This window comes from Pseudopipra pipra, chromosome 7, assembly GCF_036250125.1.
Source record: "Pseudopipra pipra isolate bDixPip1 chromosome 7, bDixPip1.hap1, whole genome shotgun sequence".
Classification (NCBI taxonomy): Eukaryota; Metazoa; Chordata; class Aves; order Passeriformes; family Pipridae; genus Pseudopipra; species Pseudopipra pipra.
This window is the reverse complement of record NC_087555.1, coordinates 39,026,680-39,049,660: the sequence shown is the minus strand read 5'-3', so window position 1 is coordinate 39,049,660 and position 22,981 is coordinate 39,026,680. Positions and strand designations below refer to the sequence as shown.

At 47.9% G+C, this 22,981-nt stretch overlaps 1 protein-coding gene and 1 long non-coding RNA gene across 4 annotated transcripts in view; one reads left to right on the top strand and one right to left on the bottom strand.

The window, feature by feature from the left end:
- Positions 1 to 2,935: 2,935 nt before the first annotated feature.
- Positions 2,936 to 3,280, top strand: LOC135417495 (uncharacterized). The gene is made up of 2 exons (XR_010432065.1): positions 2,936 to 3,069; positions 3,194 to 3,280. It is a non-coding gene; the product is annotated as an uncharacterized LOC135417495 (long non-coding RNA).
- Positions 3,281 to 5,305: 2,025 nt separating this feature from the next.
- The window catches only part of GALNT13 (polypeptide N-acetylgalactosaminyltransferase 13), a 67,509-nt gene continuing 49,833 nt past the window's right edge, over positions 5,306 to 22,981 (bottom strand). For 2 of the 3 annotated variants that reach the window (XM_064661753.1, XM_064661754.1), the window contains exons 10-13: positions 18,175 to 18,314; positions 15,758 to 15,856; positions 14,575 to 14,709; positions 5,306 to 6,916 (exon numbers count right to left, since the gene is read on the bottom strand). In XM_064661753.1, coding sequence (XP_064517823.1) covers positions 6,776 to 6,916; positions 14,575 to 14,709; positions 15,758 to 15,856; positions 18,175 to 18,314 — 515 coding nt within the window. In that variant the 3' untranslated portion in view covers positions 5,306 to 6,775. Of the gene's footprint in view, positions 6,917 to 9,007; positions 9,207 to 14,574; positions 14,710 to 15,757; positions 15,857 to 18,174; positions 18,315 to 22,981 lie in introns of all 3 variants that reach the window. The other variant, XM_064661755.1, reaches the window with a different exon arrangement.

The window sequence follows — 22,981 nt, the reverse complement described above, 5'->3', positions numbered from 1 at the left end:
CAAAGCAGAGCAGAAGCAGGTCCAGGACTGTGTCATCACCCCTGTGCTTGGCACACGAGTGCCAGTGGGACACTGGGGCCAGTCCTTGTATCCATCATTCGAAAGAGAAGAGCGTGAGCAGGATTTTGGAGAGCAGCCCAAGATGAGAACAAGCAAACAGCAGCAAGATCCTTCCACGCAGCACAGCCACAAAGCTCAGCCCCGGCTGGAACTGGTGGGCAGTGGAAAATCAGTTCAAAAATTCTGACAAATACTCATGGAATCATGGAGCTGTTTGGGCTGAAGGGACCTGGCAATGCTCCGAAGGGTCACACTGATCCCAGGGCCCTTCACTCCTCACCTGCTCCTCCTCCTGCTGCCCACCTGTGCCACCCTTGACCACGTGCCAAGGGGTGCTCAGGGAAATGGGGATTGTCGGCTTTCACTTGTGCAATAAACCCAAGCACACCTCGTTTTCTCACCATTATCCCTTCACCTTCCTCAGAGTTGGTTTCCGAGGATTTTTCCTGCCACTGCATTTCTGCTTCACGCTATTTTTTAATTTTGTTGGAAAATGAATTCAGTTTTCCCAAGATGAGCCTCACTTTGCTATTTTCTATTCCCATCCAATCTCTCCTGTTCCCTACCTCACTTTCCTCGCTGCAACACGAAAGTAACCATGTCTGTTACTTTTCCCACCCAATTAAAAGAAATTCCAGGTGGAATTCATCCCAAACTCTGGGTAAGCAGTTCCAGAACCCTCTTGGCTCAGAGACCATCCAGCCTCACCAGCTTCCACTCTCCTTTTTCTTCCCAGTCCTTCTCCTTCCTCCATCCCTCCGGATTTCCCAGAGGCATCTCTTGCCTCTTTCCCATCTCCAGGCTGGAGTTGGGCAAAGAATTCACGTTATTCATCTCATTATGGTTGCAGAGCAACAACAGTCCAAGGGGAGCCATTCCCTGCTAATTAGTGACATTAAAATCAACACTGTAATTGCTTTCGGGGAGACAAGCACATTCCCAGTGTCCATGTTCTGCGCTGAGGTGAGGGAATAACGGGAGTGGAAAGGGAAATGATGGACATGAGAAAATGTCCTTTGTCACGGGAAGGCTCTTGGTGACAGGAACACGCTGCCCCAGAAGGCCCTGGGGGAGCTCTGTCCCCCCACCAGGAGCCCCGGAGCCAGGGAAGTCCCTGCTCATCCCATTGCTCCGGAGCCACAGGACAAAGTGGGAACACCCAGGAATTCACTGTGCCTTCACCTCTAACTCTTGCTGATGGCCCTGACCCTGTTCCTCCGTGCAGCTTCTCAGCCAACCCAGCTCTCCTCAGGGTGAGGAAGGAAGAGCCCAGAACAGTCTTTCCCCACCCAAACCACGAGCTGATCGATCTTCTCCTCAGGAATTAGCTGTGCCATTGACTCCAGGAGTCCTTCCCCTGGGGTGGGAGGAGGGGATGGTGCCTGGCAGAGCAAGGAAGGGCTGATTTGGATGCAAAGCCACTCAGGAAACCCATGTGGGGATTTCCAATTCAGATGCATGTGGAGATGCTGAATGTTCCTGGGATGCAGAACAGAAAATTCCACTGTGAATCATCAAATTAGTTCAGGAGCAAACGGACCCCAAAGGCAGACACGGGGCTGAGGAACCACCTTCTGCATCCTGAGCAGCTTCCTGGGACACCTCAGGGTGACCATGGATGGGCTGGGCTCAGGTGGGACATCAGCAGGAATTTCTCATGGAAAGGGTGGTCAGGCACTGGCAGGGGCTGCCCAGGGAGGTTTGAAGTGCCCACCCTGGAGGTGTCCCAGGAAGGCCTGGCCGTGGCACTCAGTGCTCTGGGCTGGGGGACAAGGTGGGCATCGGGCACAGGGGGGATCCATGGGCTGGGAGGGCTTTTCCAACCTCAGGGATTCTGGGATTCTGACATTTCCCTGTCCCCTGGCCCTGGCTCTGGCAGGGAGCAGCAATGGTTGTGTCAGAGGCCAGCAGGAATTCCACAACCACGGAAGGCAGACGCTCCTGGCTGGCAAATGGATCATGCAGGAGCCCGGGGCAGCAGCAGAGCTGAGGCAGCCTTTGCTGGAGCCCCTGGAGAATCCTCAAATCATGGAATCATTTGGGTTGGAAAAGCCCTCCAAGACCATCGAGTCCAACCATCCCCCAGCACTGCCAAGGTCACCACTGACCATGTCCTCCAGTGCCAGAGGTGTCCCACAGCTCTCCCAGCCAGCCCCCAGCATGATCCAATACTCCCTCTTACCCATTTTTAGTATGAAAAATACCCTAAAAACTTGTCTTGACCAATATGGTAAAAATATCACTCAAAATAGCCTTAATCAAAAGAGCACTTTTCCCAGCATGTTTTTCCCCATCCCCCAAAGTGTTTTCCTGCACTTTTGCAGGTTTAGATGAGACGTGCCAAGGCTCTCCCCAGCCTCCTCCAGGACCAGGGCACAGTTATCCCATGGAAGAGCCCCTGGGTGCCCCAAATTGACCCCATTGATCTCCTGCAGCCCCCGGGTTTGCGTCAGCACCGGGAGCAGACACTGTGGGATCGATCCCTGTTCCCTGCTCTGCTCTGGGAGGTCACAGCAACCAACCTCCTAAGGGGGAAATAAGGTCAGTAATGGGTTCAGTAAGAATCAGCACAGAATCCCAGACTGGTTTGGCCCAGGTTGCCCAGAGAAGCTGTGGCTGCCCCTGGATCCCTGGAATGTCCAAGGCCGGGTTGGAGCAACCTGGGCTGGTGGGAGGTGTCCCTGCCCATGGCAGGGGGTGGCACTGGATGGGCTTTAAGGTCCCTTCCAACCCAAACCAGTCTGGTTTGGCCCTTGTCCCCAGTCCCTCTCCAGCTCTCCTGGAGCCCCTTTAGGCCCTGCAAGGGGCTCTCAGCTCTCCCTGGATCCTTCTCTTCTCCAGGGGAACCTCCCCAGCTCTCCCAACCTGGGAGCAGAGGGGCTCCAGCCCTGGGAGCATCTCCGTGGCCTCCTCTGGATTCTCTCCAGCAGCTCCACATCCTTCCTGTGCTTTAGAGCTCACAAATCCAAACCTCCAGGACGTGCCTGACTTCATTCCTGAACATTCCCGGTGAGGTTTCCCACCCAGGACACAGAAGCTGGTGTTTGCTTCCATTTAAACTCCCCTGGGCAATTGTTACCTCTGGAGGTATTTTGCCTGTTTCCATTTATTCCCTGCAATTCCCTAATTTCAGCACCTGGAAGCTTTTCCAGGCTTCATCTGATCCAGTAGGTGAGAGGAAGCAGGAGGAGCTGATGAGAAATAAAATGATCAAACTGATTATTTATGACCTGAATTAACAGAGACAGTCCCCAGACACGTGTCATCCAGTCCCACTGCTTGGAGGCTGCCTGGATATGGATTTTAGGGCAGATCCTGCCATTTTCCTTTGCAAAAACTTCCCAGTTTGAAATGGGAGTTGGAGTGGGTGGTCGTGGCACCGGTGCCAGGATTTTCCTGACCTCCAGTGATGCCTCATGGAGCTTATCCAGGGACTGGCTTCCTAAATCCCTTAAACAGACCTCAGAATTAGACATAAACCCAGTTTTTAAGGGAAATGAGCTGTGGGTTGTTTCCCTTCATGCAATTTAACTCCACCATCAGTCCTAATCAGAAACATTTCTGAGAGATCCCCAAAAAAAGGAAAATACCTCTGTGTCTGCATTCATCACTTATAAATGGATTATTTTATGATCCATATAAATGATTCTCACCCCTAATTAACACCAGCTCAGCAGTTAATTGCATCTTTGTGCAGAACAGTTCAATAATCAGTGCAGAAAGTTGGGAGCTGGGTGTGATCTGGTGTTTGGGATCCACTGCAGCACCAACACACCAACACCTGCTCCTGCAAAGACAACCAGAAACACGGAAATCTTGATAAAAAAGAGTCAGTTTGGGGGGTTTCTCTGTATTTTTATGAGCCAGGATACTCCTCTGGATGGAGGGAATCTCATTAAATGAGGTATTAATTAGTCCTTTTTTGATTGAGTTGATCAAAGTGCACTGCAGCAGTGGAGGAGGATGAACTATAAAACTACATATAAATACATAAACTATATATATAAAGTTATAAAATTATAACATTTATCAAACTCTAAACCCTAAAAATAGTTATTAAAAATCTTTAGAGTTTGTTAGACATATAATTACATATATGTGTATATATAATTATATACATAATTTGTTATAATTACCATTTGTTATACTCAGATAAAGGGCACATCATTTTCTCTCACAACACTTACCTCTGTCACTTTTTGTACCAAAAAGGCTTAATTTTGTCCAGCAATTAAGAGTAAAATCTGAAATAATTCACACTTACATATCAATATTTGGGCTAAAGGTTCTCAGAAATCACTTCCACTTCAGTGAAAACACGAACTGGTCTCTCCCTCTTGGTCTCCTGAGGATTAATTTTCATTTATGTTTATAAATCCTTTAAGATGTTCTGGAAAACTGAGCTTTAACCTCCACCTGGGGACAGCTGAAGCTCCTGTGCTGACTTGCCACGTCCTGTCCCCTCTCAGCCCTCACTCCCAACAGTTCTGCTGCCCCATTTCCACCCCTCAACGTGGAAATAAAGCCCTAAAAATGCAGTTATTGTGTGGAAGTTTGGGGGGTTTTAGCAGATAACCCCCTTACCAGATAAAAGTAACCTAGAAAAAGATGAGTGCACCCAAAGAAAACTAAACCAGCAGGTTTTAATTCTACAAAACTGTATAAATATTGAGCTGTACAGCACAGGGGGGCAGGAAGCAAAATAATCTCTCTTAGGACATTTACAGTGTGTTGTCCCTTAGCCACAATACACTGGTTTAAATTTGATCACTTTATAATAAAATTTACCTTCACAGCAATCCTGAGGAGAAAAATACTCTTTTCTCCCTGTTTTTGGGGTTTCCCCCAAGCCCAAAGCCCTGGGGAAGGAGATGAACAAATAACTTATTTGTCTTTTTCTACGTGGAAATGACTATTTAAATTGGATCCCGGGGCTTTCATGCTCTTTCTGTGGAGCAGAACAACAGCCTGCCCCTTTCTCGGTGCTTTTAAGCCACATTCTGTACTTTTGTGGGGATTTGGAGACAAGGACTGGATGAGTTTGACCCTACCTGGAGCAGGGAGGCTGAAGAGGAGCCTTCAATCCCAGTTATTCCATGACACTCCAGCTCCATGCAGGCACAGCCATCACTTTCCCAATTAACACCCTCCTGCTTTCCATTTAATGACGTGTATCAAGAAAATATGAGCTATACATTTATATTACATCCACATGTGACACAATTAATCCAGACCAACCAGAGCATTATACAGAAAATACTGTCCTTTTTAATGACCCAGTGCATTTACAGACCTCTGGAGGAACTGGGAGTGAAATCCTGGGAAACATTTCACCCCTTCCCCGTGCTGGGATCAGGCTGCCCTGGGATTTCAGTCTCTTGAGCCCTCTGAGCAATAAGAAGCCACAGACTATTGCCAAAAACCCAGCCTGGAGTGCAACAGATGGATTTTGGGTGGTCACCAAAGGAAATGTCCCCGGAACAGATGGGAAATGTCACCTGTATGGGCAGGACCTGTCCCCACACCCCACCAGGGAGCATCAGGAATGACCACACCAACAAAGGGGCTGAGCCACAGAATCACCAGGACACAGAAATCAGCCTCTGGCACGGCTCTGGAAGCAGAACTGGGAGCGGATCCAGCTCCGTGCAGGGGATCCAGGGCTGAAGCTCTGCCTGTGTTCTGGACAGGGATACACTGCTGGGGGAGGGCAGCCAGGGCTGGGGGCTCTCCAGGCTCTGCTGGGCCCAGAGGGACAGTTTTGGTCCCTCCATCTGCCCCCTGCAGCCCCTGGTCCAGCCCCAGCCCGTTCCGTTCCCATGGAGAGGACAGTTCCAGTCCCATGGAGAGGACAGTTCCATTCCCATGGAGAGGACAGTTCCAGTTCCATGGAGAGGACAGCTCCATTCCCATGGAGAGGACAGTTCCAGTCCCATGGAGAGGACAGCTCCATTCCCATGGAGAGGACAGCTCCATTCCCATGGAGAGGACAGTTCCATTCCCATGGAAAGGACAGCTCCATTCCCATGGAAAGGACAGTTCCAGTCCCATGGAGAGGACAGTTCCAGTCCCATGGAGAGGACAGTTCCAGTCCCATGGAGAGGACAGCTCCAGTCCCATGGAGAGGACAGTTCCCTCAGTGCTGGTCTGAAGGACCACACGTGTCCCTCCTTCCTCTCCACATTCCCGTGTCTTCTGTTGTCACCTCCTTTTTTAAGTGCAGCCTTTCCCCAGTCTTCCAAACACCAGATCCCATTTTTTCCCAGCACAAACCACGAGGCTTTGGCTCTGCCTGGTGCCTTTTTCTGCTCAGTTTGGTGCTGTCAGGTCCCAGTGGGCACAAGAGATCAGCAAACATCCTCCAGGCCTTGCCAAGGGAGCCCAGCACCGTCACCCCCAGCTCGGGACACACCGGCCAGGGTGGTTCCCAGTGCCAACTGGTGTCACAAGGCCTTTTACACTGGGCCACCTCCCTGTGGGGGTGTGTGACACACAGCAACACCTCTCTGCTGCAGGCTGGTGTCCCTGGAACCATCTCTGAGCACGTTTGTGTGGCCCCAGCACGTGCTTTATCCTTCGCAGGCTCGGAGGAGCTTCTGGGAGCAGCCAAAGAGAGAGACCTGCAGTGCTGGGGCTCTGCTGGGGTTGGGAGAGGGCTGGGCTCTGCAGGAGGAGGGCAGGAGGAGGAGGAGGAGGAGGAGATGCCATGCCCAGCTCAGGGCCCCAGGGTCATGTTGCGCAGCAGCCACTGCTGGGAGCGGCCGGCCCCGCACTCCCGCATGGTGGGCACCAGCCTGTCCTCCTCCGACGGCTCTGCCAGGCACTGGTTGCTGTTCACGTGCCTCAGGGTGAGCTTCTGCAAGGGAGGAGACACAGGGAATTACTGCTGGCAATCGTAAAGGCATCGGGGGGGTTATTTCAGCCCCGTTTGAGTCACTGCACCGGCCACGGGATCCTTGGGGAGCTCCAGGACAGCTCCAGCACACAGCTCCCACTCACCTCCTCACAGAGAGCCAGGACACCCTGCCCACTGTGCTGCACCAGCCAGGGAAAACGGGACAGGGAAGAGCAAAAGAAGTGCCAGAAAATACTATTCCAAAGCAACAGCACTTGGGATGAAGGAGTTGAGTCTCCAGCGACATGGAAACATTTCAGAGCAGAGCTCTGCCAGTGCAGAAGTTACTGCTGGGGGAAATACATTCCATGAAAACTCTTGTGTTTTAACACATTTCTCCTCCTTTGGGACACCCACCCCTTCTGCTCCCACCACGTTGTATTTCTGAGGGATGGGGACATTAGAAGGAGACAGAACTTATTCTGAAGGAATAAATCATCTCTTTGAAAGCATTGGGAGAACAAGTTCCTGGAGAGATGCAGGGAAGTTAAACATCAAGTTGTGTATTTAAATGAAAAAAGACAGGTCCAGTCCCAGCTGAGCTCAGGGTGTTCCCTCCATCACTCCTTGGATTGATCCAGGGATTTCACACAGAGAATCCCAGCAATTAACACCTTCCTGGAGCCTTTTGCTAAGAAATGCTGCATTTCCCAGTTCAATATTTCAGAAAAGGTCTTGCAGTTCCTAAAAACCACGGAAAGCTCTGTCAGGTGCAAAGGAAATGCTCTTCCACACATGGCAGGTCAGCAGCTGCACATCTGGACACAGCTGGGGAGGCCACACCCTGGAACACCCCTGGGAGCACAGCAGTGTCCCAGCTGGGGGTTGGGAATGAGCTGGATGGTGCTGGAGGGCTGGTTTGGGCTGGAAGGTACCTTAAAGCTCCAGGGACACCTTCCACCAGCCCAGGTTGCTCCAAGCCCTGTCCAGCCTGGCCTTGGACACTTCCAGGGATCCAGGGGCAGCCACAGCTTCTCTGCCCAACCTGTCCCAGGGCCTCCCCACCCTCCCAGCCAGCAATTCCTTCCCAATATCCCATCTCTCCCTGCCCTCTGGCAGTGGGAAGCCATTCCCTGGGTCCTGTCCCTCCATCCCTTGTCCCCAGTCCCTCTCCAGCTCTCCTGGAGCCCCTTTAGGCCCTGCAAGGGGCTCTCAGCTCTCCCTGGAGCCTTCTCTTGTCCAGGGAAACCCCCCAGCTCTCCCAGCCTGGCTCCAGAGCAGAGGGGCTCCAGCCCTGGAGCAGCTCCGTGACCTCCTCTGGACTCTCTCCAGCAGCTCCACAAGGATTGTGACCCTGCCCCAACACCAACAACCACGGGAACAGGCAATTCCAGGACTGAAACCTTGGCTGAGATCATCCACTGGATGATCAAACACAGCAAAGGAACAAACAGGGGAACAAGGATGGGCAGGAAAATTCTGGAGCCTCCCAGACAGGGGAGAGAAGATGAATTAACACCAAAACAGCCCAACCTGACCCAGGTTATCTATTGATGGCTTGAAATTCTCTGTCACCAACATCTCTAGGATTCAGTTACTGGAAATCAGGAATTTCATTGTTGAAATCAGGAAATTTCAAACTCATATGAAAATTCTATGAAAAATTCTGTGAAAATTCTATGAAAATGCCATGAAAGTTCTACAAAATTCTACAAAAGTTCTGTGAAAATTCTATTAAAAATCTATGAATTACGTGAAAAACGAATGTTTTTGAAAACTATGATGCAATTGGCCTTATTTTTCTGTCTTGGAAGAGGGGCTGAATCTTCAGCTCCTGCAGATAGTAACAATCACATTGACATCAGGAGACCCAGGCACTTGAATTCATCTAAAATTATTTATAACTAATAATAACTAAGACTAAAACTACTAATAACTAATGGTAACTACTAAGAACTAATAAGGGCAAAGCAGAACCAGCATTAAACATCTATTCTATGCTGTTCTGGAACAATCTGCTGTCTTGGTTTGTGTAGCAGTAAAACAAGACAGAGATGCAGTTTTTTGGGAACAGCTCCAAGCAGTGAGTCCTGTCTTTGCTGCTGTACCAACCTCCCCCTGGGAGCTACAGGAAATAGTCGGTGGGGCTGTAGTAAACCTTCCTAAAGACTTCCAGGCGGGAGTAGTTCCTGAGGATCCAGCTCTGCAGGGGGCTCCCGTTGCAGGCCTCCACCGTGGGGCCGTGGGAGCCGTCCTCGATCCTGCCCAGGGTCAGGCACGACTGGGTGATCACGTGCAGGAAGGTGTGGGTCTGCAGGGCACACACACATGGGCAAGAGTCAACAGAACCCAAGGACAAGCAGGGGCAAAGGCAGGGAGGGGGTCGGTGCCACCCCCAGCGGGCAGCGGGAACAGCTGGGAGAGCTCGGGCGGGAATGACTGATGGATAACGGGGCTGGGAATGCTGCAGGCACACACAGGGGGATCCACAGGGATGTGCATGAACCAGCCTTCAGCTTCACACACGACTCCTCCACTCCACACCCCACGATCTGAAGCCAAGGCTGCCTCTGGATCTGCCTCCCCCGTTGTTGCCTCACCCCAACCCCCAATTCCCACTGCTCAGCAGGATCTGGGGAGCAATGAACTTCCTCCTGCACTGATACCCTGCACCAACCACCATTCCCTGGGTCCTATCCCTCCATGCCTTGTCCCCAGTCCCTCTCCAGCTCTCCTGCAAGGGGCTCTCAGCTCTCCCTGGAGCCTTCTCTTCTCCAGGTGAACCCCCCCAGCTCTCCCAGCCTGGCTCCAGAGCAGAGGGGCTCCAGCCCTGGAGCATCTCCGTGGCCTCCTCTGGAGGCCATTTGAGCCCATTTGAGAGTCATCAAATTAAAAATACAACGAATTAAACATTCACATATGAGAGAAGGATTTTTTTCCCCAACTACAATTCCAGCTTTTCCTTCCTGGTGCCAACACCACCAAGTGGGTTGGGATGGAGGGGAGCTTCTACTCCCCTAAATTCTGCCCATCACTGCAGGTTCCCCAGGGCTGGTGCTGCCAGGGCAGCTGGAGATGCTCCTTCTGCCCGTTCCCTCTCCATGTTTTTGGCTTGATAAGGGAAAAAGTGGTGTGAGTATAAAGAGGCCACTAAAAATATCAAGGACAAGTGTCCTTATAATGCCACTTCGAGTGAACATCACTGTTGGGTTTGTTCCATTATGTATCACTGCTCCCTGTGCCTTCTGTCTGGGATTCTTTTTAGGGAAAACAGAGGCACATAAATAAATTACTTGGGAATCTCTGTGTTGCATGTTTGTATTATATTAAATCCCTAAAGTCAGTGGATTGTTCAGGGGTAAAAACAAGGCCAAGCATCATCTTGGTAATCTGAAGAGACTTTGCTACATGGAATGCTTTGGGTTGGAAAGAACCTTAAATCCCATCCAGTTCCTACCCCTGCCACGGGCAGGGACACCTTCCACCAGCCCAGGTTGCTCCAAGCCCCGTCCAACCTGGCCTTGGACACTTCCAGGGATCCAGGGGCAGCCACAGCTTCTCTGCCCAACCTGGGCCAGGGCCTCCCCACCCTCCCAGCCAGGAATTCCTTCCCAATATCCCATCTCTCCCTGCCCTCTGGCAGTGGGAAGCCATTCCCTGTGTCCTGTCCCTCCATCCCTTGTCCCCAGTCCCTCTCCAGCTCTCCTGGAGCCTCTTTAGGCTCTCAGGTCTCCCTGGAGTCTTCTCCTCTCCCCCAGGTCTCTCAGCCTGGCTCCAGAGCAGCTGCTCAAGAAGGTCTGGCACGTTGGAGCACCTATGGGAAGGCACTAAGAGGTGTCACTTCTACAGGCACTGCTGGAGGAGGAGGGAGACGCTATTCCAGGGTTTGGGATTTGGCACAGGGGTCGCAGTTGGTACCAAACTTACCTCAAAGCTATATTCCCATTTCCCAAAGTACTGATGGAAGGGGAAACAAAAGGAAATTGGAGTCAGCGAATCAACAAACATTTCGTGTGAGGCCCCTCGACTCTCCAGGAGTGGAAATTCCACAGCTTGGCACAGACACAGTGTTTGGGGACAAACAGGGGTGCTCATGCAGGATCAAATCATGGAATATCTCAGTTGGAAGGGACCCACAAGGATCATCCAGTCCAACTCCAGGCCTTGCACAGACACCCCAACAATCCCACCCTGTCCCTGAGAGTGTTGTCCAAACCCTCCTGGAGCTCTGGCAGCCTTGCAATAAATCCTGAGGAATCCATCAGGAATAAATCCTGAGGAATCCATCAGGAATAAATCCTGGTGTTTCCCATCAGCTGTGACATATTCACAGCATTATTTTTCCCTGGGTTCATTGGTGTGTGCTGTGTCCCAATCCTGAGGTGTCCCTGGATGTCACAGGGAGACACAACTTGGGAACCACCAGGAATGGCAGCACAGACCTGGACATGCTCCACATGCTTCCACCTCAGCTCCATGGACTCATCTGGAGCCAAACACCAGTTGCTCCTGCAGGAATATCTGCACCCAGACCAGGGCCCCATATGGGGTAAAACAACCAAAACCCCAAATTCCCAAGATGAGCAAGGTCGGGCACTGATGGAGCAACTCTGGCTCCAGCCTGAACAGAATTCCCAGATCTTTTCTGCTGATCCCCCTCCTCATTTCCCACCCCATTCCAAAGCAAACACATTTCTCCATTATAAATGTGATGTAAAAATGCTGACAGGGAGCCTTTGGATGAATCCTGCTTGGCACATCCCACTGGCAGAGGTGAGGGATGGAGCTGCCCTTGGGAGGGACGGGCAGCTTGGGAAAGGGCAGGAATCATGTCATGGAATCATGGAATGACACAATTGTTTGGGTGGGAAGGGACCTCAAAGCTTCCACTGGCTCAGGCTACTCCAAGCTGGCCTAGAATGTCTTATACATTTAAATATCACCCATTAAACTAAACTAGAACGTTATCAAACATTTAACAACAGCAAGAAATCAATACAAATGAAAATCGGTACTGAGAAATCCATTTTAATGGTTATTCACATTCCCAGCCCTGTTGTCCATTTTACTCCTGAATACCTTCAGCAGGAGGAGGGATATGGTCTGAAACCACAGACTAACCCCCCAAAATCCCCTCCAGCCAAGTCCTGAATAAGCAAACAAAGGTAATAATTAATTTCACTAAAAAACCAAGTTAATGGATACGAGGGATTCAGGCAATGCCTTGTAACTATTTGGGAAAAAATATTAAAATATCACAAGCTGGTTGTTTTCTCCGGAAAAAATCCTGAATATTAGGTATGTTTGGAGCCTAAAAATACACCAATAAACAGCAATACTGAAATGAAAGGGAAGAAGGGAAGCTAAAGGCTGAATATTGAGAGTAAAACTGACAACAAAAATACTTGGTTAATAAATACAGAGGTATAGAAATCAATGGGCTGTTCCACAGCAGAACAGCAGCAAACCCTGGGAGATCCTGCTGTAAAAACCCGGAGTATTTCTGTTTTGTGAGCTCCATCTCATGGCTGAGCTGGGTTCTACACAGCTCCTGAGAAACTCTCCACTGGGAGGCTGAAACACTCAATTTAAGAGAAAAACCAGCCTGTTTCCTGCCTTAAAAGGGCTGTATTTGGTTGGCAGAATTCCAGTTTTCCAGGCAGAAAAAGGTGAAAGAGCCATTGCTGGGAAATGCTGGAAATACTTTTCAAAAGATTGTGTGTCTCAAATCCATCAGTATTGTTCTACCTTTGCAGCCATGGAGAGATGCCAGGACAATGTATTTTTTAAATCAACATTTTTTTTCAGTTTATCCCTCGAGGTATCAACTGAGCTGAACTTGGAATCTCCCAACTTCAGAGTGTGAAAACCTGGAATTTTAAGGTGGGGATGGATCTGGAATCTGCGACCCCAATTCCACATCCTCAGCCTCTGGGAAGGCCCTTAATGTCTATTTAAACCAACTAAAAACTGGTTAAAAATCAATTATTGCAGGGACTTCTGTGCCAGAGCCAGATAACCCTTTCCATGAAGAAATTTTGATTTTAATCTGCTTTCTCCTGTCTAACTTAAAAAGAAGGATTATTTGGCCATAAAATCCTGATAAATTTACACGTATTTTGTATCAATTTTTCAACCTCACCATAGTCCACCACCTTTCTTATCTTATTATCTTTAAGAGCCAACAGAAATAAGCTGAAAAGACTTTAACTAAAAAAGAAAAATAGATCTTGTTCAATAAAATATAACTAAAAAATAGATCTTGTTTAATAAAATGTAACTAAAAAAATAGATTTTGTTTAATGAAATATAACTAAAAAAATGGAACTTGTTTAATACAATATGACTAAAAAAATAGATCTTGTTTGATGAAATATAACTAAAAATATAGATCTTGTTTAATGAAATATAACTAAAAAAATAGATCTTGTTTAATGAAATATAACTTAAAAAAAGGAACTTGTTTAATAAAATACAACTAAAAAAATAGATCTTGTTTAACGAAATATAACTAAAGAAAAGGAACTTGTTTAATACAATACAACTAAAAAAACAGATCTTGTTTGATGAAATATAACTAAAAAAATAGATCTTGCTTAATGAAATATAACTAAAAAAAGATTTTGTGTAATAAAACATAATAAATATTATGAATATGAATATATGCTTTTCATTTATTTAAAAACTGCAAAATACTTCTTTGATTTGGTAAGAAAGCACAACACCAGCTGCTGGAAACGAGCCTTTTTAAGCAATAACTGGCTTTTTTACCCCTCCGAAAAAGAAAATTTACGGAATTATTACATGGAAAATTAAAAAGCAGCTCAAAAGCTGGTTGCTGGCTGCCCTGCCCTGCCCTGCCCAGGCTGTGCTGTGGCACCAGACACCCCCAGCCCCCTGTGCCAGGTCAGGGACACGGCTGTGCCCCAGGAGGAGAGGGAACGGCCTCAGGCTGGGCCAGGGGAGGCTCAGGGTGGACACCAGGAGGAATTTCTCATGGAAAGGGTGGTGAGGCCTTGGCAGGGGCTGCCCAGGGAGGTTTGGAGTGCCCACCCTGGAGGTGTCCCAGGAAGGCCTGGCCGTGGCACTCAGTGACAAGGGGGGCATCGGGCACAGGGGGGATCCATGGGCTGGGAGGGCTTTTCCATAAGGCAACAAAAATAAAGATGAGAGAGAATTATGCTGAGTTTTTCTGGTGGCATTTGCAGTTAAAGGCTCTTATACTTGGGCCAGAATGGAATTTCTAGGGGTTTTTTTTCCCCCTAAATCCTCTGGAACACCTGGGTGGGAGCTGACAGGCCACAGCACATCTTGGAGGCTCCTTCTTAGCCCAGATTAAGTTCTCCAGACAAGGATGCAAAGGATCCTTCTGGCTGGGAAGTGTTCACGTGCAACACATTTTAACAATTGTCCAGTCAGCCTAGAAGGAGAAATTTTTCTTTCAGGCAGAATTTCTCATGGAAAGGGTGGTCAGGCCTTGGCAGGGGCTGCCCAGGGAGGTTTGGAGTGCCCAGCCCTGGAGGTGTCCAGGGAAGGCCTGGCCGTGGCACTCAGTGACAAGGGGGGCATCGGGCACAGGGGGGACTCTGCGACCTTGGAGGGCTTTTCCAGCCTAAACAATCCCGGGATTCTGCCAATGACACCCCCATCCCTTGGGCTGTCCCTGACCCCCTGGGTACCTCGGCGTCGTACTCCCAGAGCTGGTTGCCCCTCATGTGGTGGCACTTGAGCATGAGGACGGGCCCGTTGAGCCGCGACACGTCCAGGCACAGGTCGTCCGTGCGGATCTCCTTGTCGGCGGTGTAGGAGAACACCTGGAACACAGGGATGGAGCCACAGAGGGTCACAGAACTCCAGGCTGCTCCTGGGGGCTGCTCCTGGAACCCTGGAGTGTCCAAGGCCAGGCTGGATGGGACTTGGAGCAACCTGGGATAGTGGGAGGTGTCAGGGTTGGAATGGGATGAGCTTTAAGGGCTTCCGACCCGACCATTCCGGGATTCTCTGATTCCACGGATAACTGACCATTAAGGAAGCTGGGTTTGGGAAAGTCACCACGTTAAGAAGAAAAGTGAATGCTAATTAAGCTGGTGTAAAACTCCCACCGATACTAATTACAGAGACAATGATATTAATGTCACCTAAAAATAGAAGGTGAGGACAGAATGCATTTTATAGCTAATTAAAGAATGCATTTCACACATCCCAGTGTGACAGGTAAAACATTCCTCCAGGGATGGGGGTTCCAGCCCCTGCCAGGGCTGCACAACCTTCACATTTTGGAAAATTCCTATAAAACCTGTTCTGCTGTTGCCTCAACCTCCAACCACCAGTGCCAGGAACTCCCTTGGCCTGGTGCTCAGCACCAAGGGGGGAAACGGGGAGAGATCCACTGCAACCCACAGAAACACTCCAGACACCAGAGAGAGAACTCAAGAGCTGGAATTACATGAAATGGCCAATATGACAAAATAAAACAGAATAAGACAAAATAAAAGGCTCAAAGAAATGGCTGAGTTGTCCTAAAATTCTTCTGACTCAAATGCAAAATATTTTGGAATGTTCACTGATTCTTTTACATTATTTGCATATAAAATAGAATTCGAATAGATATTTTAAATTTAAAAATGTGTCCATAAAATATAGTATTTTATAGAAAACATAATGTTTTCTATAAAATAGTATCTTTTAATATAAAAATTACACAGCTATTTTTCGCTAATATTTTTTATCATGAACCAAGGACCAGTGAGGGTGCCCAGGACAAGCCCCCAGCCCTACCTGGGTGACATTTCAGCTCTCAAAGCACTCTGAACCAATTATTTCACAAAACCCACACCTTTCCTCTTTTTTCCCCTGCTTTACCTGATTTCCTCCCATTCCATGGCAGTTGAAAAATCCCACTTTCTCGTTTTCCTTGCGGCCCATGTTGTCCAAACACTGGTTGGTTTCAACGTTCCTGATCTGGAGGAAGAAAAGAGGTGAAATATCCCTTGAAAGGAATGTCTGTAAATGCCACATTTCTGCAGAAAAAAAATCGTGTTTCTATCAGCAGAAAGTACATTTTCTGTGCACTCAAATATAGGTATTGATTTATTTTAATGTATTTATTTGTTGAAAATTGTAAATATATCACCCTCCCAAAAGAAGGTGACAATAAATACAATAATTACAAGGAGTATAATGAGATTTTAAGCTATATATTAAGTGTAAGTGTGAAAAGCATTTGAGGGAAATCTCATTCAATCCTCCTTATATTTAGATTGCCCTGTACTCCAGAGTGAGTTTGGAGCATCATTTTTCCTTGGATTTGAGCTGAGGAGGAGCCTGGTCACCCCCCTGCTGCCCTGCCAGGTGGGATGGTTCAAATCCTGCCTAAATCTCCACTGAAAAGGAAAAAAAAAAGACTGAAAAATGCACTTCTGATGGCTTAAAAATTGCCCATTCCTGCTGCTTTGGGGCTCCAAATCCCCTTTCCTGCTCCACCGGCAGCAGCTGGAACAGCCAAGCAGGAATTTGAATTCCCAGCCCCTGAACTGCTGTTGCCATAGAAACTGAGGCCACCTCGGCAAAAATCAGGTGTTTTAATAACTGTTTTCTGACTTTCTCATAGCTCTGTTTTGCAGCCCGACAATGTGGCACAAACCCACGTTATTTGACACTTGTTAGACGAGTTCTTTCCTTGCTGTAAGCCCACTCTTCACTTTATTTTGCCATAATTTAACTGGGAACCCAACAGTGCCTTTTATTTCTCGCTACAATGGCAAGTTTCAATGGGAAATTACTTTCCTGGGCGTTAAAAAAAAAAAAAAAAAAAAGCCATTTTTTTTTCATTTGATTGTTATTCTATCCTTAAATCAACCCATTCAAGAGCTTTGAAAAGTCAGCGTAGGTACAACTCAATAGGGTATTTTTAACAGTTGAATTTTAAAGAGATTTCAGCTCCTGGTGGCACAAAACCATGACATTATTAGGAATGTCTGTGATCCTCAGCTCCAGGCAGCCTGGCTGGAAAACACTCAGTGAACAAACATGTTTCTTTTTTTAAAAAAGCCCAAAAAAAGCTTTTTTTTTTTAGCCTGTTTTTGAACGATAAGGGATGATGGAAAGTCCCCTTCAACTGCTGCACATTCATTATGTCAAAATATTAGTCCCAAACCTCACTTTTCCCATCCCCTGCTCCATTTCAAAGATAAATCTGGACGGTGAGCATTTGGAATGTACACTCAGCTTACAGGTGAATTTTTAACGGTGCAATTTAGCAACTCCCCCTTAAAAGAGGCTTGGAGAAAGTACCCCCTGCCCAGAATAATCAAGATAAATATCCAGGAGTGACCAGCAGCACTTCAGCCCTTCTCCAAAGCCTCCTCACTCCTCGGGGATGGCTCTGTTTGCTCAGGGCACTCACTGGGTTGTCAAACTGGTCTTCTGGACTTACTGGTTTGTTGGACTTACTGGTTTCCTGCATCTCCTCATTTGCTGCATTTACTGGTTTGTTGGACTTACTGGTTTCTGTGCTACTGGTTTGCTGCAGTTACTGGTTTCCTGTACTCGGTGGTTTCCTGTACTACTGGTTTCCCTTATTTAGTGGTTTCCTTTGCTTACTGGTTTCCTGCACTTACTGGTTTGTTGTACTCACTGGTTTCCTGCACTCCTGCTTCCCTTCATTCCTTGTTTCCTGCACTCCTGGTTCCCTTCATTCCTTGTTTCCTGCATCCCTGGCTCCCTTCATTCCTTGTTTCCTGCACTCACCTGTTCCCTGCATCCCTTGTTTCCTGCACTCCTGGTTCACTGCATTCCATGTTTCCTGCACTCCTGGTTCACTGCATTCCAGGTTTCCTGCACTCCTGGTTCACTGCATTCCGGGTTTCCTGCACTCCTAGGTCCCTGCATCCCTTGTTTCCTGCACTCCTGATTTCCTGCATTCCTTGTTTCCTGCACTCACTTGTTCCCTGTATCCCTGGTTTCCTGCACTCCTGGTTCCCTGCATTCCTTGTTTCCTGTGCTCCTGGCTCCCTGCATCCCTGGTGTCCTGCACTCCTAGTTCCCTGCATTCCTTGTTTCCTGCACTCCTGGTTCACTGTATCCCTGGTTTCCTGCACTCCTGGCTCCCTGCATTCCTTGTTTCCTGCACTCCTGGTTTCCTGCACTCCTGGTTCCCTGTTCTCACTGGCTCCCTGCATCCCTGGTTCCCTGTATCCCTGGTTCCCTGCACTCCTGGTTCCCTGTATCCCTGGTTCCCTGCATTCCCAGTTTCCCGTACCCCCGTGCCCATCCCGTACCTCTCCCAGGGAGTAGTAGCGCCGCGGGATCTGGGAGTCGGGGTAGATGTTCTCCAGGTACCAGGAGAAGGGTTTGCACTTGAGGCTTTCCCTCAGGGCCTTCCTGACGGACACATCTCCATAATCCACCTTCACCACACCTGGAATAGGGAGAGAAGAGCTGAGCAAAATCCCCTTTGGACCATCCCAGAGCCACCTCCAGCCGGCACCAGCTCCCAGTTATCCATGTCCACCTGCTGGGATTGGGGTGCAGTGGGATGGGAGGGATGTCAGCCTCACTGAGGATTATACCAAATTAAATCATTATATAAAATTAAATCATCCCATGATCATGGAATGGTTTGGGTTGGGAGCAACCTTAAAGCTCATCTTGTTCCATCCCCCTGCCATGGGCAGGGACACCTTCCCCTAGCCCAGGTTGCTCCAAGCCCCATCCAACCTGGCCTTGGACACTTCCAAGTGAACCAAAAGCAAGTCAAAAATTCCCTGTAGCCGAGTTAAATCTCATTTTGGATGAGAGCTGTGGTCCAACCAGGGTTGGCAAAGCAGCAGCAACTCCCAGCCCTCATCTGGAACAGTTTGGACAACACTCTCAGATTTATCTCTGAAATCCATCCTGCATTTCCTTCATCTTCTACTTCCCATTATTTATGGGATCTTACTTTGAAACTGTCACACAAGTGAAGCTCCAAGGGTAGCAGAATATTCTGTCAGGAAATCACACCTTAAAGGTGATGGCAAGTTTTAGAGAAATTCAGTACAAACCCCACTAAAACTGTCCATTACTACCCAAAACACTTATTTTGGATCCCTCCTCATGCCCACATTTCAAATATTTGCTGGTTACATCTCTGACAAACCAGGTTTATGTATCACAGTGTAATTGTAGGAGATGTAATTCTGGATAATTAACTGAAATACAGCTGCCAACTCTTGCTCCAGGCTAAATCCAAGTGCTGCTGGAAGCACTTTATCCTGATGACAATGGCCAGGAGCGACTGATGCTCCAGCAGCAAAAACTCCTCAGGAGCCCCACGTTCTTGCCTGGTGCCAGGGAATTTAAGTGGCACCTGCTCAGGCTCTGGGGAAGCATGAAATGATAAACTCCAGCGAGTGGAAATATTCCAATAAAACACTCAAGCATAACTCAGAGAGAGAAATTAAATCACAAGGACTTCTGGGGTGGTGGAGGAGCGAAGGGAAATCAAATCCAGGGGAAATCCAGGTGCTGTCCTCTAGCAGAGCTGCTGGAGGGGCTGAACAGGAGTGGAATCTGCAGCTCCCAGGGCATCTTCTGAGCAGGACACTCAGGAAGGGTTTGGGGAGGTTTTATCCAAGTCTCAAAGGATTCCAGGGTTTTCATGCTTTTCCCCCCAAAGAAACAGAGGCAATTTAGCAGCTGCTCTGCAAGCAAGGGCATTGATCCCAGAGTTCCACTGGACTGTTCAGGGGAAAAAAGCATCTAAAGGTCAACTCTTAGTTAATATTTTGGTTTTCCCAATGGCAATTACACTGTCACTGGTTTAATTTACATGAACTGAACCCCCTCAGCACCAAACCTGGGCTCCCATGGAGTGGCAACATCTCAGGGCTGTCCCCTTGCTTTGTGTGTCCTTCTTGATTCACCCCAAAAGGACCCAAAGGTTCCAGTTCCAAACCAGCCCAGAGCCACCAGCTCTCAGGGAAAACACCCCTGGGAAAACACCTTGTTTCTGTTCCACTTCCCAACCCTCCCAGGAATTTCCATTCCCACCTTTCGCTTCAGCCCTGAAATTCCTGGGTAGAGAAAGCAACAAACCTTTTCCCACTCAATCCCACTCAACTTCACACTGAAATTTCTGTAATTAAACAAACTCCAGCAAAATAAATTCTGGTTTTCCATCCTAACAGATGTTGAGATGGGGAGATTCTGGGGTGTTTGGCACTGGGCATCAGCCCCCTTTCCCTTCCAAGTGTCTTCCCTTTCTTTCCTAAACTCACATTCCCTGATCCCAAAGCTCCTTTATTTTATATATTTATCTATATATATTTATATATATCTATATTTATTGATATTTATATATATAAAATAAATATTTATTTATGTATTTATATATGTCTATATTATATCTATAAATATTTATATATTTATCTATATATATCTATATATATTCTCCTCATCTTGCACCAACTTGCACACACCCCCTGCTCTGTCTCCAAGCAAGGACCTCATCTATATGGATCCCAGCAACCCTTTCTATTCCCTCCTGTTCCATTTAAAGCCAGGCCATTATAAATCAATCCCTATTTATTGTCCCCACTTGCTGAATAATCGATGGGACTCACAGGAAACATAAAAATAAGGAATGACTCAAGTCTGCTCCCACTTAAATAAGGAAACGCAAGGAAAACGTCCTTGGGTGCAACAAAGGAATGAAACACCAGGGGAAGCTGCAGAAAGAACAGATTTAAAATATCTCAGGGAGGCAGCAGATTGTTTCCAGGGAGCAGCAGATGTGTTTGCAGCACAAATTAAATGGTTGCTGGCTCGTATTACACCTGATTTTTTTCCTCCCCTAATAGGCATATCCTGAAAATGGGCAGACAAGGGCACAGCTCCAAATTTGGCAAAATGTGCCACTGCTGAGCAAGGAGATGTTAATCCATGTTGGTAAAGATGGAGGGAAAAAAAAAAATCTGGAATGAAATAGAAGAACTGAGAATAGTTTCATTTCTGTAAGAGTAACACCTGGAAAACTTAATCCATATGAGAGGTTTGCCACAGTCCGGGGGCTGGAAAAGCCTGGGAGGAAGTGGTTGTTTTCCTGAGGGGATTTTCAGTGGATTCAAAGGGAAAACAACGTGAGCAGAGAAGTCACTCTGGGCACATCTGGCTGGAGCTCAGCTCTGAACACCTGGATCACCAGCTCCTGATCCCAGGAGTCAAGGGAGAGAGCTAATCCTGGAATCATGGAATGAGTTGGGCTGGAAGGGACCTTAAAGTCCACCCACTCCCGCCCCTGCCATGGGCAGGGACACCTTCCACCAGCCCAGGTTGCTCCAAGCCCCGTCCAACCCGGCCTTGGACACTTCCAGGGATCCAGGGGCAGCCACAGCTTCTCTGGGCAACCTGGGCCAGGGCCTCCCCACCCTCCCAGCCAGCAATTCCTTCCCACTATCCCATCTCTCCCTGCCCTCTGGCAGTGGGAAGCCATTCCCTGTGTCCTGTCCCTCCATCCCCTGTCCCCAGTCCCTCTCCAGCTCTCCTGGAGCCCCTTTAGGCCCTGCAAGGGGCTCTCAGCTCTCCCTGGAGCCTTCTCTCCTCCAGGTGAGCCCCCCCAGCTCTCCCAGCCTGGCTCCAGAGCAGAGGGGCTCCAGCCCTGGGAGTATCTCTGTGGAAAGTTGGGATAAGAGCAAAGAAGCACCTGGAGTGTGCCCCTGGGCTGTGGATCCCCATCATTTCCACTGATCATTTGATGACTTAAAGTCAAACCAGTGGCAGGCTGACTGCTAATTACACAGATGAGCTGCTGTTAATGAAAGAAATGAACCCCTTGCTAGAGGTGCCAATAACAGCCTGGTATGGGGGGAAGGAGAGAGAATTGCTGAAAATAAAGGAATATGTTCTTTTGTGGCTCTGAGATTTCCACTCCCCTCTGGGCATGGAGCCTTCCCAAGCAGGCAGGGAAAAAACCCTTTTTGCAGTCAGACAATTGCAACGGGTTGTCCTGATTTAGGAGGGAAATCCCTCCCATTCCCACCTCCCAGGACCATTTTAATCTCATCTTAAATGTGGCTCCCACCACTGACTCCAGCTGGGACAGGGCCACACAGCAGCTCCTGTTTTACAGAGTAAATTCCTCCCTTGCCTTTCTTTCCTCCTTTAATCCCATTCGAGTGTATCCAGCATTTCTGAGGGTTTTTTTTAAGCCCTCCTGAATTATTTGGCTCGTGGCTGGAGCTGCAGCTCTGAGCCAGGCTCCAAGGAAAGCCCAAAGCTCCCTGTCAGTGTAGTGTTACCCTAAACCAAACAGACAAGTGTTCCTCAGCACTGCAGGGATATTTGGGGATTTTTCTTCCCTTTTTTTTTTTGTCAGTCTAGGTTGGATTTATTAAAAATTCTAGTTCCTGACTCATCTCAGCACGTGGCAACAAACAGGCAGCACATCCATGGTCGCATCCAAGGCTCCCAGAAATAAAGAGGTTTTTCTTACCCACACACAAGGATAAGGAAAGGCACCAGTTTAAAATATGTGCAAGACCCCCAAAAATTTCAGATGGGCTCTTCTTCAGCACTGTTCTGTTTCTACAGGCAACTCTGTTGATCAGATTTTAATTTGGAATACAATTATTGGGTGTGCACCCTAATCATGCTGAGAGAGATATTTAATACCCTTCACTGGGAAGAACCATTGGCTCCTCTCTCTCCTGGGATATCCACTGAGGAATCCAATTAATCAGGTCCCAGGGGAAGAGTGGGAAGATGAGTCTGTGCTGATGGATAACAGCTTCAGAGACCTAATTACTAACATGCAACTTGCTTTGTTCTCAAGCAGAATTATGCAGAGATCTTCCCTTTTTTTTTTGATTAATAAATGAAGGGAAAAGAGTAAAAAAGCAGATTAAAAATATTGGGAACAATTTCTGATCTTTAGGAATGACCTATTTAAAAAAAAATCTACTATTTCCTGTGCATTTTTATGGAGAGTTTTCAGTTAAAATGATAATTTTGTTTTCAAAATCTTTGCTTCTCAATCCTGGGCAACATCATTATCTCATTTTAACACTCAATTAATACAGTATATTAATAAATACCTTCAAAAGAGAG